This window comes from Drosophila bipectinata, chromosome 2L (assembly GCF_030179905.1).
Source record: "Drosophila bipectinata strain 14024-0381.07 chromosome 2L, DbipHiC1v2, whole genome shotgun sequence".
NCBI classification, from domain to species: Eukaryota; Metazoa; Arthropoda; class Insecta; order Diptera; family Drosophilidae; genus Drosophila; species Drosophila bipectinata.
Window position 1 is genome coordinate 9,223,109 of NC_091736.1, and position 18,538 is coordinate 9,241,646.

At 42.5% G+C, this 18,538-nt stretch overlaps 1 protein-coding gene and 1 long non-coding RNA gene across 3 annotated transcripts in view; one reads left to right on the plus strand and one right to left on the minus strand.

The window, feature by feature from the left end:
- The window catches only part of LOC108126955 (chaoptin), a 39,103-nt gene extending 20,989 nt beyond the window's left edge, over positions 1–18,114 (plus strand). The window contains exons 2-6 of one of the 2 annotated variants that reach the window (XM_017243750.3): positions 919–1,205; positions 9,807–9,951; positions 13,878–13,988; positions 14,161–17,437; positions 17,756–18,114. In XM_017243750.3, the coding sequence (XP_017099239.2) occupies positions 920–1,205; positions 9,807–9,951; positions 13,878–13,988; positions 14,161–17,437; positions 17,756–17,938 (4,002 nt within the window). In that variant the 5' untranslated portion in view covers position 919 and the 3' untranslated portion in view covers positions 17,939–18,114. Of the gene's footprint in view, positions 1–562; positions 1,206–9,806; positions 9,952–13,877; positions 13,989–14,160; positions 17,438–17,755 lie in introns of those variants that run through there. The other variant, XM_070277339.1, reaches the window with a different exon arrangement.
- Positions 9,025–12,260, minus strand: LOC138925843 (uncharacterized). The gene is made up of 3 exons (XR_011442080.1): positions 12,132–12,260; positions 9,854–10,174; positions 9,025–9,737 (listed from the first exon to the last, which is right to left on the minus strand). It is a non-coding gene; the product is annotated as an uncharacterized lncRNA (long non-coding RNA).
- Positions 18,115–18,538: the final 424 nt, after the last annotated feature.

An 18,538-nucleotide genomic window follows, 5' to 3' on the forward strand; every position in this document is an offset into this window, starting at 1 on the left:
TGAAACATGTTTTATATGCGACTTCCTTGGCTATACTACTGGTGGGTTCTACGTGTTGTGGTTGCGCACTTTCTTCTGCTGCTCCTCTCATCTCGCTTTCTATTTTTTGGGGCTAGGCATTTCCATGTGTTTGAAAGATTGCATGGCGCGGGAGGCAGAGCCGAGGGAGACCTGGGGGAGGGCGAGAAGGGGCCTGTGTCACACGACTGCGGCTCATTTGCATGAGTTGTCGCAGGCTTTTAGTCGAAAACTTCCTCCGTTGTCGTTTGGCGTGTTTGGAGCCTGCATGCCCGGGAGGCGATGGTGGGGGTCGCTTAAGCTAAAATATCAACATTGGTTCAAAAGTCTTACGAAAACAATTAAATCAAGTTAATTGTTTTCTTCAGGTCGGCTCCATGTCACCAAAAATTATAAACTTTATTTTGAAATTATCAGAATGAGCACGAATGGCAAATATGTAGACTTTTGTTGAAGTTTAAAGCAGACTTTCCCAGCAGACTTAGCCTAATAATAATGAAACTTTATTTTCCAAAATGAGCTGTTTAGTTATAAAACTTCGTTGTTAATGAAACAAACCTTTTTTGTATTAGACTTTTTAATTAGAATGTTTCACGTTTCTTGCGTCACTGTGCAATTTTGATGCGTGTGGACTAACGTTAATTTTATGCCATTTCATTTGCTTTCGCTTTCCAAACGTGTGATTTATGCAAAGCAGCAGAAAATAAACAAATGCCTTCTCCCGGTGCCTCCAGAGGTGTCTCCACCAGGTGGATTTATGTGTGCCAACGCTCCTCGAATACGGAACGTTCTCGCGAACAAAATTCCCCTCCTCCATAGAAGGCCACTAGATTATGCGATTGTATCTGTGTTCTTTGCACCTGTCTTAACCGCAACTTGTTTGCTTACCTACCATTGCAGAATGCACCTGTACATAGTGCTGATCTCGTGCCTGGTGAGCTCATCCCACTGCTGGCAGTTCGACGGCGGAGGTCAACGATGGCCCAGGAACACGGCCAGGTCCCTGGGACGAGGCCCGCCCCCGTCGCCCGGAGGCAGGGGCTCCGCCGCCCTACTCGGCTCCCAGCAGCAGGACATCCTCTACGCCTGTCCACTCAACTCGATGTGCCAGTGCGCCGGACTACCCAACGAGACAAGCACGCTGATTGAGATTAATTGCAACGAGGTGGCCCTGTACAAGTTTCCAGGTAAGTGACATTCGAGGCATGTGCTACACTTCACGAAAATATTTTAAAATAAATAGGGATGGTACTCAGGGTGAAGCCAAAGCAAACCAATTTCCATTTGGACCGTTTTTTTCAGTGTACTTGCTCTCCGATCTCAAACGCACACGTATCGCCTGTCAATGTCCCCTACGAGCTTGTTTCCTTTTTATTTATGTGGCAAATATTTTCATTGCCAGTCGGTCATAAATTGCCTTCGCCGTACAGCACAAGGCAGAAGGACTCGCCGACTGTCTCGTCCTTTTTTCTCCTTTTAACGGTTTCTCCTTCATTCCGTTCCTTTGGGCTCTTTGTGCTCCTGTCGCCGGCAGCTAAAAAAATGTAATTTTTTAATGAAGCTTCAAACAGCTATGTCGCGGCCAACAAATAAAATGAAATCTTACATTTAAGTTTGCCAATTAGTTGTAAAAATAAAGTTTTTTTTATTTTATTTTATTTGTTTCTTTTTCGTTCTCTTTGTCTTCCTGTTTTCTCTTTTTCTTCACCCTGGTTTTTTATAAAACTTCTGTAACGATTTCTGTGGCGAATTCCTCGCAAATTTGGTAGTTTTTCATACAGGGTATTAATAATGCAAAGAGGTATATTATTTTGGGGTACATATCAAAAGATGCATATCATAAATAAATAATATTTGTACATTCTGTACATGATGACCTAATTATAAAAGGGTTCCAAGTGCCATTTGAAAAGTCATTAAAAGTTTTCAAGTGGCCATCCCCATCAGGTATCTTGTAGTTGCGAGACAGAGTTGTGGCATTTTCGTGTACTCCCCTTTTAAGTAATGAATGAATGGCAAGTTTCCATAGCTCCATTGTCATTTTCCATTTCCATTTCCAACGCAAAATGTTGCTCATTGCTGCGGCTTCCTCGCGCCCACCTCCTTGCGTGTCCTGGCCACTTGCCTCTATCTCTTTGTGTCCTTTGGACTTGTGTTGAAAATATTACCATTCCGTCCTGTGCTTCTTCTTTCAATGCAGCTGCTTCTTCCTCCCCTTCTTAGTCAACAACTGCTGTGACACGCCCACAACGAAGTCGCCTTTTTTGGCCAAAAGTTGCCGCATAAAGTTGCAAAAAATGAAAATAAAGGAAACAAAATAATAAACAAAGTTGTTGACTGGCAAAACACACAAAAATTGGCCAGACATTGGCAGCCCTGGGAATAGAGACAGGAAGCGAGGAGTGCCATTGAAAAGTTTGTCTCTTGCTTGCAGCATTTCCCCTTGGATTCTTCGGAGGGGTGGAGGGCAAGGGGCATGTGACAGGAGAAGTGGCCATTCCGCATTGGCAATTTATCCTTCGTTTCTTATGCAAAACTTTCCAATTGCATCTGCATTGGCTTTTGCTTTAATGAAAAACTTTAAATATTACCACTAATCGAATTAAAAGTAACAACATTCCAGACAGTCGCTGGGGCATCGGAATCGGACTCCAAATTTCTATTTTCTGGACCCTCAAGTATCTGACGAAAATAAAATATATATATATTGAGGCGTGTTTACACGCTGCAGGTCTGGTGAAAAATGAAATTCTTGAATTCAAATGAAACTTCAAACAAATGTCTATATCTAAATGCATATGAATATCTACGTATATATGTATGTATCTCCAGACGTTGATGGCGATGTCGGGCACGAGGATTGCATTCAAGCAGCAGAAGAAATGTTGCAGTTGGAAAACTTTTGGCAATTAGCAATTCTAATGCAAACGGACCGATGGCGGGCGAGAGCGGCAGGAACAGAAAACACTTTGGTTGACAGCCTGGCTAATTGCATGCCACGCCCTCCTGGCCCCTAGTTCCTTTTCTCATCGAAGCGACTTCCTGGCTAGCTGGCTGGTTGGTTGGCATGTCACCATGTGGTCGAGAAGCCCGAACAAAAAAAAAATACCCAAAACTATGCACCCAGAAATTTTGAGAGGGTGCTACGGGAAAGAGGATTTGACAACTGCAACGAGGGACCCAGAGACTAGTTGCAAATTCATTTAATCTCTTAAAATTTCAGTGTGCGTCTGCGGGCTCAAAATATGCAATAGTGGCATTTTTATTCCTTTATTCCTCAGTATATGTACGTAATTTAATGTTGAATTTCTATTGTCTCACTCACAAAAGTAAAGGAATGGGGCCAACCAGAAAAAAAATTTCTGCTGGGCCACAATTTGGATTTATTTTTAATGTTTTATGTTCGGGTTGCTCTTCTGGTCATTTTCACGCTTGGCCAGAGGCTTTTTCAGAGAGAATAGCATCCTGGGGGCATGGTGGGAGGCATCCTTGGTTCGATTCGGACACAAAATTCATGCCAAAACTATTTGGGGAACAGCCGAAAAACCGAAATGAAAGACGACAGTTTGCCCCACATGCCGCACGTTTCCTGTGCCCTGTGTGCTGTATTCCATTTTCCTTATTTTTTTGTCAGTGCCCCGCAGCAGGACACAAACTATATGGATATAAATGGCAGCTTCCGGTCCCCCTACACCAGCCGGTTCCTGTCTCTAGTTGCCTTCCTGAATGTTTTGGCAAAACAATAACTTTTCAGCTGACGTAATCTTCATCAACACACCGACGCACACGGACAAGGCAGGAGCAGGACTGTGTGGCAGCATTAGCAGGGTTATGGGAGACAAATGCTTAAATGTTGACTTAAAAGTGAGGCCTATACAACTCAAGAACATCATCTGTATCGCTTAAAATGATGATGCTCTTAAAACGCTTTCAAAGGGCGAAAATTAAATTAAACGCTTGTGTTTGCTCTGAAAAAAGCAAATCAAACACGAATGTTTTTCGCACTTTTTCACCTACAGTATATTATTAGATTAATTAAAAATTTAAAAAGCAATCAAAGGTAAACAATAATAATACGTCAATAATATTAAACACTGTATACATTATAATTATTTTACTAAATGATAATGGCAAGCACTTTTAAATTAAAATGCATTACAATGGAATTCGTGGAATTTTTGTGAAGAACTTTGGGAGTCTGAATAATGTTTGAGTAATTCAAAGACATTCTGGTGGTTTCAGTTGAGTTAATTTTGCATCTTTTATTATTTGGCCCCTGCCCCTCGTCACGGACACATTGTTGTGCTTCATTTTGTTTTTTCATATAGACGCGGGGCAAGTTGAATAAACACTTGGCAAGTGACGCAAAACGAGACGAGAGCGATGGACGTGGACGTGGCAGAGAATATAAACAAGGGGGAATGGCGTTGGCTAGTGGCAGCCACGGTGGCAGTGGCAACAGCAGTCAGGGGTCAGGGGGCACGGTCTTCGGTGGTCTGCCCGGCAGCTAAAGTAAATAAATAAATATGCTTGGCATTTTGTCAGAGAATTGACTTGAGGCCATAAAGTACAAGCCAACGTGGAATGGACGTTTCTACAAAGAGCTCCTTTCCATTTATCCAGCTCCAATCCCACCGCCTAGGAGCTTCTCCCCAGAACCCTGAACCCTGCTGGCCAGGCGTTCCCCGAGTTCATTTCAGTTGTTGGCCCCTTAGGCACGGGACTAGAAGTTTATTAACGCCATATGTGTGTTGTTGGTCTTGTTGTTGCTGTGTTGGTTTGTCCACTCATAACAAAACAGTGGCAATAGTTGCTTAGATATGCACATGCCCCCATATACACACACCCACGTGTACATACATATGGCGGATGTATGGCTTACCCTGCATGAGGAATGCGCCGGACTGGACAGGACTGGCCTGGCTTGTCCTGGCCTGGCAGTGGCCAGTGGCCACGTGTGTGTCGCCTGGTCGAGGGAGGCGCACGCGTGTCAACAGGGCGTATGATTAATATTGTATTAATATGCGATATGTAATTAAGATGTAAGCTGTTCCCTGCTTATATTACTGTTTGTGGGCGGTCATACCACGCACGTACGCATCTTGGCATTTGTGTGCACACATTGACGTTTGCATAAACTACAATTTAAACGTCTAGGCGATACGATCTTGATCTGTGTTGGCTTAATATTATGACTCTGAATAAATAACCAAATACATGCATATGTGTTAAATTGAAATAGGTGAGGAATTTGAAATTATGGTTTAAATTTGATACCAAACTTAAGTTCTTCTTTAGTAAGTTATTTTCCTTAAAGTTGACTTCTAACAAAAGGTCTTTGCAGAAATTATTCAGCTCAGTCTTTATACTAATAAGAATAAAAATTTCTTTAGTCTATAGTAAAGTCTCTATAACATATTAGGCACAAGAAAAAAAAATAAGACCTTGTTTAACAAAAAAAAAACCTACATGTACACCTATTTCAGAAAGTCCATTTTATTCAAGAATCAATACAAATGTTTAAAAATAGATAAAAATATGTAGCAAAATAATTTGTAGCTTAATTTCTTGTTTTTTATCACCAACCAGGGTTCCTAAACTTTATATAAGGTTTCTCATTTGAGTAACTTTTGAACTATTTAATTGAAAACCCAAACTTCTGGTGAAATTTTCCATTCTGGCCATACAACTCCTATTTGACGAGTTCCCTTGAAAAACTGACGATCAAATGCCTCACTGTACCCCTTCATGTCTTCAATTTTTGTGTGACTCAGTCCGAGCCCGTGGGAGACATCAAAGCCGCAATTAAATTACGATTCGTTGAGCATGTGTTAATTAAACAGGAGCAGCGGGGGCCGTTCCTTGGAGTGCCCGGAGCGGGGGACGCAGCTCTCAAAGGAATTGGTCACCCAAGGCGACTCTCATATAGAATTGGAGCTTATGACAAGCACATACAGGGCCAGAACCACACACTCAGGAACTCATATTGTAAATGTGATGAGAGGGGCGGGGAGCGACCATGTGTTTTAGCCTGATTATGGTTACGGCTGCTGTTGCTGTTGCTGTTACTACTGCTTCTGCTGCCGCTGCCGTCCAAAGGGAATTTCCATGTCATGCTTGTCAACTTAAATTATGGCCTGACCTTACCTCAAGCATTCGGAGGTGGGCGGATAGGAATGCCACCTCCCGCAGCCTTAACCCGTTCCCGTCCTTGGCTCGCCGTCATGGTAAATATTTTTCGGTCGAGTAGCGTGTCTTTCTCGGGGTATCGCCACAAAACTGGCAGAGCAACTGACGTGCAACATGAAAATGCACTTTTCACTTTTAATTGAAAAATTTCCCCATTTTTTGCGTTTGGCTTTTTGTGTATTGTCATTTTCGGCGTTTTAGACCGAAACCGGAACCTAGGCAAGGAGGAGGCGTATTCTGCCGTTTTGCCAGAGTATTCGTTATGCATCATACATATATGGATGTATGTGAGCTATACCGCATTGAAGTCAACGCAAAATCAGAACTAAGCCTGGATTTTCCGAGATTGACTCGATCAGGAACGTTTAAGCGGAAAACAACAAAGTGAAACAATTGGAACGGCAGCGCGAAATAATTAAACATCAATTTGACGAGCTCAAACAGAAAATTGAAAATTGAAAAGCATCTATCCGTAGAGAAAAAAATTGCGCGCAAATCCAGCATCCAGCAGTAGCACCAGCAACTGGCCAACAATTGATTGTTTCTTATAAATATTCAATGTGCAAGAGAGTGCAAAAATCAATTGCTCCATGTTTGCCTATTTTTTGCACATTGGAATATTTAATAAGTAAAAGCGCACTGATTCCTGATGAAACTTTGTTGAGGTTTGACTGGCAGAAAGTTAAATTCCGAATACATATACTCTCGTACAGAATACATGCCAACATCAAATAAAAAACTATTGGAAATTGTTGGTTGCAAATGCGAGTAAAAATAAATGGTCTATATAAGCATTTTTGTTTTTGAGATAACTGATTCAGCCTTGACATGTGACTCATTTAATTGGGTATTTCATCTATGGTGGTAGAAACTATTTACAAACATTTTTATTTCGACTTTTTTAAAATATTTTTGAGTATTATTTATTTTATTAAGTCTTCCTGTTTAGTAAACGATTTTATTTTATACTATATTAACTAAATCACTTTATTAAAAATTTCTTGTCAGCTGCATTTACAACCACATAATAAATGTCATTTAAAGGTTTGTGCCTTATCATAATTTTTGACAATTCTAAAATATAAACCCTTCCGTAATCGTGCCAACAGTGTCCTCAAAATAATGGATGATATCATTATTTTACCATCTTAGTATCAGCTGTAAATTTAACAATGTAGATGAATATTTGTATGCTTTAAAAAAATTATATTTTCATGGTATACCTTTGTATACCACATCCAGTCAGTCTCGACAGATTTTTTTGGATTGGTTTTGCAATGATGTATTTGATTTTCCAAAGCTCTTAAAAGATTTTGGGTCTTATCATCATTTCAACAAATGTAAGTGAAACAGAAATGTCGTAATTATGCCAACTGCCCCAAATTATACCGTATAAGTCATCCTTCATTTTACCATCTTTGTAGAAATTCCCATTTAGGGAACTGTAAAATAAAAATTGTAGTCTAAAATTTTTAAGATATTGGGAATTTTTTTTTAAAGTTATACCTGAATCCACATTGGTTGAGCCACCATCCACCCATGACATCAGCGCAATTGTTTTTGTGCAGGTCATTATCCCTGTCAAAAGTTGAGAATTTTCTGTTCTTATTTTTTCTGAAGGAATCGCCTGCAAGTCCAGTGTGATTTCCAACCGATTCCAATATATAGGAGCTCTCTTCACCGCCAATCTTAAAGTCATCATAGATGACGAAATCAGTGGACCCATCAACTTTTCCCAGACGAATAAACAGCTGGTGTTGTGTCGATTGAGTCATTAAATGCAACTTCTCAAGGCCTATAAAGAACTCCCCTGTCAAGTTGCCAAAACCATCTCTGTATTCGGTCCAATTGCGGTTAAAGTCGACACTGCCGTCCATCCGTCTTTGAATTATCATCCATCCAGACCCATTGCAAGGAGCCTCGAATGGACCTAGTCCTGAAAGCTTTATGTGGTAATTTCCTCGGCCGGTGGCAGGACAAAAGGTATATGTTTTTCTGTCCTTGCTCTTCGCATGATCAGTCATCTTCTGGATCACTTCATCCTTTTTATTATTGAGTTGGTCATTTCTTTTATTTTCTTCTTTGTTTTCATGGATTTCCTTCTCTTTTTCAAGCAAAATATTTTTATTAATATTTTCCACACAACTTTGCAGTTTTTTATTTTTTTCGCCTAGTTCCTTATTTAATGAACTTATAAGAGTGTCTTTAGTTTTCATTTCATTGTTTTTTTTGTCAATTTCACTTCTTATAATCCTTATCAGCTCTTTAATGTCAAAATTACTACCATAACCCGCGGTTCCATTGCGTACTTCTAGGTCTCTATGTTTCGGCTTAATGAAAGCTATTTCGGTCTTGACTCAAAACGATGAGTCTTTCCACGCGTAATTTTATGATAAGAACAGTTTCGGCCTTTTCCGAAGGTTATCACTGTTGTCTTTCTCAACAGATGACACATCCGGTAGATTATTATTTTTTTTGTATTGTATTTTTGTTGAGCTGGATGAACTCGACTGTTGAATCAAATCAAGAGTATGCAGTCCATACATACATACAGTAAGTGTATACTATAAAGGGTAGAAGATGTCTTGGTTAAATAATTGCACACTTCTAACCAAAAGTATAATACCTCTGAAAGTGTAAAAAAAAGTATTGAAAATTAAGTAAAAATAAATTATCTATGAGGAATGCTCCAGACTCTTTTCTTTCTCTCTTTTAAGCCATAGTGGTTTTGATTTTTTCCACTATTTGCAAACATTTTTATATACTTGTATTCTTTATTTTTAAGTACTATGTTTTATATAAACTCTCATCCTTTTAACATTATTCTAGAATATTTAAATTTTCTTTCCTATACGGAGCTCCGCCCCTCCAATATATAAACCATTTTGGTTTACTCCCTAATCGATTCGGCCATTGCCCCATAAAAATTTAATAAAACGAGCACATCGAGTACGTCGGGATTCATTGTTATACTCGACCAAGATGTCACTGGCCTGTCTTTGCCCCAGACATAAAATGAAATTTGTTGCCTGTTTCGGAGGATGGTGAGTGGTTCCTTTCCTGCAGGCTTTTGGCTGGCCCATGTCCGGGTCCTGCGCCTCTGGTTCGGCCGGAAAGCGCGCACAAAAATCGAAAGCGTAGCTGCATCTCCTGCGGGGAGTTGGCCCACGGGCTCTGTATTTCTGTGTACATCTCCTCTGGCTGGATGGTCGGTCGGTTGGTAGGTTGGTCCATTGTCTGATGGCACGCTGATGACCCATTTGCCTTAACGCGCCGGCGATCAAAACTGCCAAAACAAAAGCCATCATCGTTAGACGGGGAAAGACATCCATGGGAAATTTGTTGGAGGGGCGATGGCCTAAAGGATGGGATGGCGATTGGCGATGGCCCATGCATATTCCCTCGTTTATGGTAAACGCTTCGAATGCCGTTTAAAATCAATTTGAATGATGAACTGATGGCTTCGGTCGGTTGGGAAGATTCAGCTTTGGCAATGTTCAACCAATTTTTAAGCTTAGACCAAGAAAGTTCTTGTATTATACATAGACAGAAATGAAACGAGAAATACAATTCAAACATTTTTTTTCTATTATTTTCAGAATTTATGCACAGCAGTGTGCGGTACATCGAAATGTCGAATACACACCTGCAGAGTGTCGACGATGAGACTTTCCAGGGACTGCGTCTCAAGACATTGAAGCTAATCGACAACGAACTTCAGGATATATCCGAGCGGAGTTTCAGGTGAGTGCCTATGGGAGAAAGTGCCGTGTCATGTGATGGTGACCCAAAATACACGCACCTGACGTGGGGCAGGGGCCTACACCTGGCGGAATGATGACAGGACAGTTGGCCGGCCTATTTGTGTGACCCCTTTTCCACCTGGACTCGTTCATGAGAGTCGGTGGGTCGGGCTTTTCATGTGTGCACGAGTGAAGAGCGCTTTGTATATTTTTACAACATAAACCTGCAAGTTGTAAAAAAGGCGTAAAATTAAGTTTAACAAAGCGAGGAGCAGCGGCGGGGTAAGGACATGGCGTTTTCAGCGAAGCACTCAGGCTGAAAATGCAAGCGGGAAATGCAAACTCACATACGCAGCAGAAAACGCAAAAAAAAAGTCGGGAGAGAATTGAAAACTTTCAAGCGCTATTTGTTTGAGTGTAAATAATCACAAAAGCGGCGAAAAGGGCACGTTGCGGAGTGAAGAGGGATAGACTTTATTTAAAAACCTAACACCGAACAAATAAATACTTTAAATAGTAATCTAATAGTAGCAGCTAAAAATTTGAAAGTCGATCTTAAAGTCGATCTTAACATACAATATTATTGCATACTTTTGAAACACTAAAACAAGTCACTGCAGTGCATTTCAGTGCACTGGATGAAGACCTGGAAGAGGAAAAAGCCCATTACTTCAAGAATCTAAAAATGTAACTGATCTATAGTTAAAATAGCATTGCAACCTTTTTAAAAAAAAAATGTTTGAAGTGCAGTGCAGGAAGGTACAATTTTTGGGGGCGGAAAACAACTTTACTTTACGAGTACCTGTTTAAAAACTTAATTAATTTTATTAAGAATATATAAATTATCTATTCCATAAGACCCTATTGAAGAGTAATCTGTCGAATGGAGAATGTTTAAGTATATTTTGGAAAATGTGCTTCTAGAACAGTGAATAACAGGCTCTTATTTCGTCAGCATTTTACGATCCACTCGCACTACACATCATACACATTTGACTGAGGCTGCAACTTCCTTTTTCCCACCATTTTACCATTTCACCTTTTACTTTAGTAGTGTGTCTGTGTGCGTAGAGAATGAGGAGGAAAGATTGGGGGAAGGAGACCACCGCATTTGGCAGTCGTTGGCTGCTTTTTTGCATTTTGTTGTAGTCCTCATCATCTTACTCGCTTTTTGTTGCCAGGAAATGAAACGCGAAAATTTTTTAACGAGCACAAAGGATAACCAGAGTTGGGTCACGCCCCTTAACCGCAGGCAACCGCCCACCCACACACACACTTTACGCCGCTAAAGTTAAATGGATGCCCCCAGTTACGACCGTGGCTCTCTGCCGGTGCCGGAGTTTGAGGAAAAGCAACTAAAGATACACAGTTACACACTCAGTCGGCATTAAAATTTAAAATCAAACTAATTAATGCTCATAAAGCCGGCAGATGTGGTTAGGGCCCTAGACCTCCTCCTAAGCCCCCTACAACACTCTTCAAAATCAACTTGTGCCAGAAAGTTTGTTCTTCAGTTTCAACAAATTGAAAAGTCCACTTGGAAAAATTGAAAAAAGATATAGTAAGAGATACGAGCTTTAAATAAATAATAATGTGAAAAAAGTAATTCATTCCATGGTTATTATCTAGTAGAAAAAATTAAACTTAAGTTTTATTCAGGATTTTCTATTAAAATTTCTATTTAAGCTTTAATCTAGCTTATACCCCTTGCGCATTTCATTTGCAATTCTACTGTTTTGACCGCAAGTGCGGTCAAGTTAAAGATTCATATTCGGAATTACCAATTATTTACAAATGGGCGCAATATGTAAACATTTGCTGACCTTATAATATCCACACATGCAGGACATGGGACAAGACTCGCTTTCGTTTCAGTTTCGGACTTTGAAGCCATACGTATGGAAAGTTCTCATAAATATTTAAGTAATAATGTATTTCAAAAATTGCTAATTAATTATTTACAATGCAACGCTGCTGAATTAGACACACGCACAGGTACATACATACATTCTTTCACTGCCCTCCCAATGGGTCTCCTTATACATATGTATACATATATGTAGTTATATGTAGTTATGTGGATTTGTTTGTTGGGTGTTACGTGTTTGTTGCGTGCTCAGCTGCAAAGTGCCGTTAAATGCGCACTTCTCCGTTATTTCAGATATACATCTACAAACATACCTGAATGACATATAGACATGGATCCCATACCAGTGGGTTGACAGAGACTTTTTTTCATGAAAATATATAGTTTTTTAGATACACTATTTAATAATTTAATTATAAAGCTTTTATATAAAATTAAAGTTTTTATACAGGCCATTAAAGCATGGCTACCCCGTTGAGTAGATAATTTCAAACCACCCTCGCCCTATAAATTCCACAGCCTAAACCGTTTTCTTCAAAGCCTTTTGATGACAGATATTTATACCTACGTATGTGTGTTACAATATAATATTTACACTCACTCTTCGTAAGAACTATTTCTCAAACCAGAGCACGCATACACGCAATCCCGACTGTCGCCACAAGGGAGAACAACAACAGTATCATCTACCGGCAAATGGCAACCAAAAGTAAACCCAAAACAGCCGCCGAATGACTGAGGTAGTACGAAACTAAAGAGCAGGGGGGCGGTGGGAGAACAGAGAAAAGGACTCGAACTTGGTGAAAGGAGCCGCAAAAATTCGGTTTGCGTTTGATTCTTCGCCGCATAAACAACTAGTCCGGCACTAAAAACACCAACAGCAACAACAAAACCAACACCATCGGAAAACTACAAAAGCAAGAGCCTGCATTTGTTGTTGTTGCTGGTGTGTTTGTTGGTGTTAAGGAGGAGGCTGAAGCTTGTTTGGAAAACCTCGTGGTTTTCATAATTGAGGTCGCCACTACCCCAGCTCTGTTTGCCTTTCTCTCTTTGTGGACTGCATCGTATATAGGCAAGAGGGGTGAACCTTGACTTGAAAGGAATAAGGCATCATATAAATTTATATCACAATATAACGTATACGCCATGTAGTACTTAAGAAAAGATATTGTTAAAGAAGAAATAATCGGTTTTTTTCTAACTTAATATTTTGATTTTACGGAACTAATTTACATATTTTCATTAATAAATTTTCAAATTAAAAAATAACACTCATACGCCATGTATTTCCATGAACAAAGCACAGATTTAATAGTTACCTCCAGTAATAGTTACTAAATATAAAGTATACGCATGGTATGCTCAATATGTGTTTTGATTAACCTAACCTTAAACAATCAATAACAAAATTATTTTCTACTCAAGTACTTAGTCACTAACTAACTTTTTAAAAAAAACCCTTAAATTATAAAACTTTAAAGCCATTTTGCACACATTAGAACCAAATGGTACACCTTTTCTGAATATGTATCTACGTATGTATATGGAGTTGTAGTTCATGTGTGTGATATTATATATTTAAGTAAGGTCCACTCCATTACTCTTGTCTGTGTATTTGTGTGAGTTTGCGGTGCGTGTGCACAACTATTAATGGAGCTTAGAGGGGATGAGGACTGAGAAGGAGGAATAGAGATGGAAAGTGGGAGTGAGGGTTAGAGTGGCGGGCGAGCTCGGCAGCTGGGGTCGCCTGGGTCGCCGTTGCTACGCGTTAATTAAGTTTAAATATTTGTTTTCCGACTTGTGTGTAGGATATGTCAAAAGGCAGGCAGCACGTCAATTTATATGAGCAAGGGAGCTGAGAGGGAGGGAGGGTGCCGGAGCGGATGGAGCAGACCCGAGCGGAAACTGTTGATAGTTGTGCACAAAAGTTTTACGGAAAGTTTTAACCATTATATATTTTTGATAACCAGTCTCCCCTGCCACACAAGCGGAATGATTTAGATCATAATCATAGAGGCAACTCGCTCACACTCATGCCTTCTGCTATCCTCATTTTGCAGCACGATGACGCATTCGCTAATGACACTGGATATATCAGGCAACAAGATGCAGCAATTGCCACTGGAAGCGCTGCAACGATTGCACTCCCTCACGCGACTGGTGGCGCAACGGTAAGTTGAGACTCTTGGGAGTTTTCGAGTTTTCTCCGCTTTTAAAAATGTGGCTAATGGGAATTAGTGAAGACTCCTCCACGCTTGTTTACTTGAAAACATTTTTAATATCTGATGGGAGTAGCCATCCTCATTTAATTATTTGCCCTTGCTCTCTCTTTATGCTTACCAGCAACCATATCACCTCGTTGGATGGCAACTGGGATGCCCAGCACGACACGTTGAGGTCCTTGCATCTTGCCGACAATGACATTACGGAGATAGCGCCGGGTGGTGGAGCCATGGAAGTGACACCCGCCAACGATAGTAGCTCCCATCCCTCGAGCCTGGCCGCCGTTCAAACGCGACTGGAGACGAGTAACTCTCTGTACCCGCCCTCGCCAAGTTCTGGCGACCGGTTCTCGCCAGGTCGTCCCTTCGAGCAGCTTCAGAAGCTACTGTGGCTGGACCTGTCCAACAATCGAATACACCACGTGGCCGGGAACTATTTGCCACGATCCCTGGTCACCATGGACCTGTCTAGCAATCTTCTGACGGTCTTCCCGCAACAGCTTTTCGAACAACTTCCGGAGCTGCGGATCATGAGCCTGCGGGACAACCTCCTGAAAAGTGTCCAGTGGAAGGAGTTGCAGGTGCGACCTTTGCGTATGCATCTGGAGCGGTTAGACCTGGGGCAGAATTGCATCGAGAATTTGGAGTCGGACTACTTTCAGCAAAACTACTCCGACGTCCATCTGAGGGCCTTGAACTTGGAGCAGAACTTTGTGACCCAATTGCCGGAAGCTGTGTTCAAGGCCACTGGGATTGCCCACCTGGTCCTGGCCTTCAACGCCATCAGTCGCGTCCATCCTGCGGCCTTCGAAGGACTGACAGAGACCCTAGAGTACTTGGACTTGGAAAGGAACAGACTTACCACAGTGCCAGCTGCCATATCCACACTGCATCGTCTGAAGTTTCTCTACCTGACCTCCAACCAGATCAGCCAGCTCACCAATCTGCCATCGTACACGGACAATCTGCGGGTCCTCAGCTTGAGCGGGAACAACTTCAGCATGATCCCCATATTAGGCCTTAAGAACTACACCCAACTTTCCTACTTGAACATGGGCTACAACTGCATTACGGACATTCCGGAGGGAATTTTCGCCGTGGATTCGTGGGGCAGCAATCTGCAGACGATACTACTGCGCAACAACAAGATAACCCACCTACACTTAGGATCCTTCGCGGGACTAGATCAGATCCAGGAGATCAGCTTGAGCTTTAACGATATAACTATACATCACCCACTTGTGTTCGAGAACGTGTCGAGGACCCTAAAGATTCTGGAGCTTTCGTTCGCCGTATTTCCGGCCCGAAGCCTGGAGAGCCTGGATCCTCTGGACGCGCTACTGCCACTCTCCCAGCTGATATGGCTGGGTCTGGACAACAATAACTTGAAGCACGTGTCCAACGAATCCTTCGGCCAGATGCGGGAACTGAGTTACATAAATCTAAGCTTCAACCAACTGAAGGCTTTGCCCAAAGGGCTCTTCCAACCGGATATCCACAGCCATCTAGTGGAGATTGAATTGTCCTACAATGCCCTGGAGCATCTAGAGGCGCAAACGTTTCACAATCTGGGCGACTTGCAGACACTCAATCTGCAATCGAACCGCCTGAGGACTATAGCACGCCACGCCTTTCAAAACCTGGAGTTCCTACGCTACATAGATCTCTCCTACAACCGTCTGGTCAACATCTCCCATGGCGCCTTCACAGTACTGCCCAATCTAGCGGCCCTGGACTTGATGCACAATCAACTCTGCTCGCTGTCACTGAAGTCGTTTCACTACGTGTCCAATACGACAACTCCTCTGCGACTCAACGTGAGCCACAACCACATATCCAGCTTTGACGACGAGCTCAGCAGCTACATGTACATCTATCAGCTGGACATCAGCCACAATCATGTGGCCAAGTCGGATAGCTTTACGAACCTAGCCAACACACTGCGGTTCCTCAACCTGGCGCATAATTCTCTTGGCGCTTTGCAGAGCCACGCCTTTGGAGACCTCGAGTTCCTGGAGATACTCAACCTGGCCCACAACAATCTCACCTCCCTGCGGCGACGCAGCTTCCAGGGCCTTAATAGCTTGCAGGAGCTAGATTTAAGTCACAATTTGCTGGACCAGTTGCAGGTGGAGCAGTTCTCCAACCTGAAGAAGCTGCGAATTCTGCGCATCAGTTCCAACCGGCTAAGGGCTCTGCCGCGCGAAGTTTTCATGAACACCCGGCTGGAGTTCCTGGACATTTCCGACAATCAGCTGAGCGTGTGGCCGGTGCCGGCTTTTACGGACATTGGGTTCACCCTGCGCTCTATACAGATGTCCCACAACAATCTGGAGTATTTGGACGCCTCGATGTTCATCAACTCGCAGTTCCTGTACGACATTAGTCTGGCCCGCAATCGCATCACCATCCTGCCGGACAATACCTTCAGTTTCCTGAATAATCTGACCAATTTGGACCTGTCCCAGAATCCCCTGGTGACGACCAACCTGCGAGAGGTGTTTGTGCACACGCCGCGACTTCGGAGACTGAGCCTCCACCACATGGGCCTGTACGTGCTGCCGCCTCTGAAGTTGCCACTGCTCTCCTACCTAGACGTAAGTGGCAACTACCTGCAGGAACTGTCGCCGCTGGGCTCGCTGCGACATCTGCGTCACGTCAACATCTCACACAACAAGCTCACCAATGCCAGTTGTGCCGCGGAACACCTGCCGCCCTCCGTCCGAATTTTGGACCTCGCCCACAATCCACTGCGCAGGATTACGCTGCACGACCTTGTCAGCTTGCGCCACTTGGCTGAGCTCAATATCCTGGACGTAAAGGTGGCCAATCCTCAGGCATTTTCGAAGCTGCGCTCCCTACGGAAGCTGCACGCCAGCTCGCATCCCAATCTCGGCGAGATTGTGGCCAGGATGCCGGGCCTGCAGCAGCTAAAAGTGCACTGCCTGGAGCCAAATATTGGCCCGCAATTGTTTGCCAAACTGGCCAACAACACGAAACTCCGGCTCCTAGAGCTGTACGGCAGCAACGTGCAGACCATTGCCCCGGACGTGTTTACCGGAGTATCTCGCAACCAACGGCTTCAGGTTAAGATATCGCACACCCGAATCTCCGATCTGCCGCCGGGAATCTTTTATTCCTTGCGCGAGGTGCCACACCTGTCCATTGATATTTCGCATAACCGCATTAACGCCCTGGCCGCCGACAGCTTTTATCCGAACAAGAGCTACTGGGATGCCGTGGGAACACGGAGCATCATGGGCGGACTCATCACCTCTCACAATCCGCTAGAGTGCGAATGTGGCCTCGTCTGGTTCGGACACTGGCTGCGGCGGTGGCTCCGGGAGTCCGCCCAGATCAAGGTCATTCAGAAGGAGGACCTCAAGCGCATGGTTCAGGTGAGAATATTACTAAAGTAAATCACTTTAATGTTTTATATTGTTGAAACTATTAAATTTTTGCCGAAAAGTTACCTCTATCGATTGCCGATATGCGCGTAAGCTTTTAAATATTTTTTAATTATTCATTCATTTTTTGTACTATTTTGACGTGCAATCACTTTGATAGACAAATAATAAATTTGTATTCGTATTTTTCATGGTTTTAAAACTCTAATAGAATAAAAAAAAAAAAGAAACTATCGTTTCATTGATACCTTAGCTTCAAAATATAAAAGCCAAAACTCTATAAATGTTTTTTTTCTTACAATTTCTTAGCGCGCCCGTGCCAACACCTGCCACGATCCGACATCGGGTCGCCACCTGCCCATCCTTGAGATCTTTCCGGAGGACCTGCTGTGCCAGGCGAGTGCTCTGAGTAGCTCAGGCCATCGCCTCTTCCTGTTATCCTTTGCGATGGCCCTCCTGCTGCCGTTGGTGACAACGATGATGACGCTCTGATGCCGGCTTTAGTTACCGGCGTTGTAAGTTGGTGTTTTAACTCCCGAATCAGATCCAGAAGAGGTGTCATTTTCTGGTGGCGAACTGCTGAAGACACTCAACACCCAGTTGATTGTATGATATGTAAATAAATAAATATATATATAACTGAATCTTACACTAGTCGGTAGCTACGAATATTTGGGACTGAGCTCATGAAGAATGAAGTGAGGCAACACCCATAACAAAGAGGAATATAAGTGAACAAGAAAATCGGTTTATGTCCACTCGTAATTCATAAGTTTTAGATAAATACATAAAGGATACATTTAAGTAGTGGGACAAGTCATGTACTGGGCCAGGGATTCATTTTCAATCCGGATAATATCTGTAATTCTTTCTTTCTTGGTTTTTTTGCTAAGCCCCTTACCCTATTGATTTCTTCCGCTCAAAGACTTCCAAGCTATCAGCTGACATAAGATACTATAAGTTAGTTATTAGGACTTATCCTCAAGTCCTAATCCTTTAAATACCCCCGCTCGCCCAATGCATGACGTTGTTTCTTGGCCAACATTCGAGGTAATTAATGCAATTGATTACACACACAGAACCCCACACACA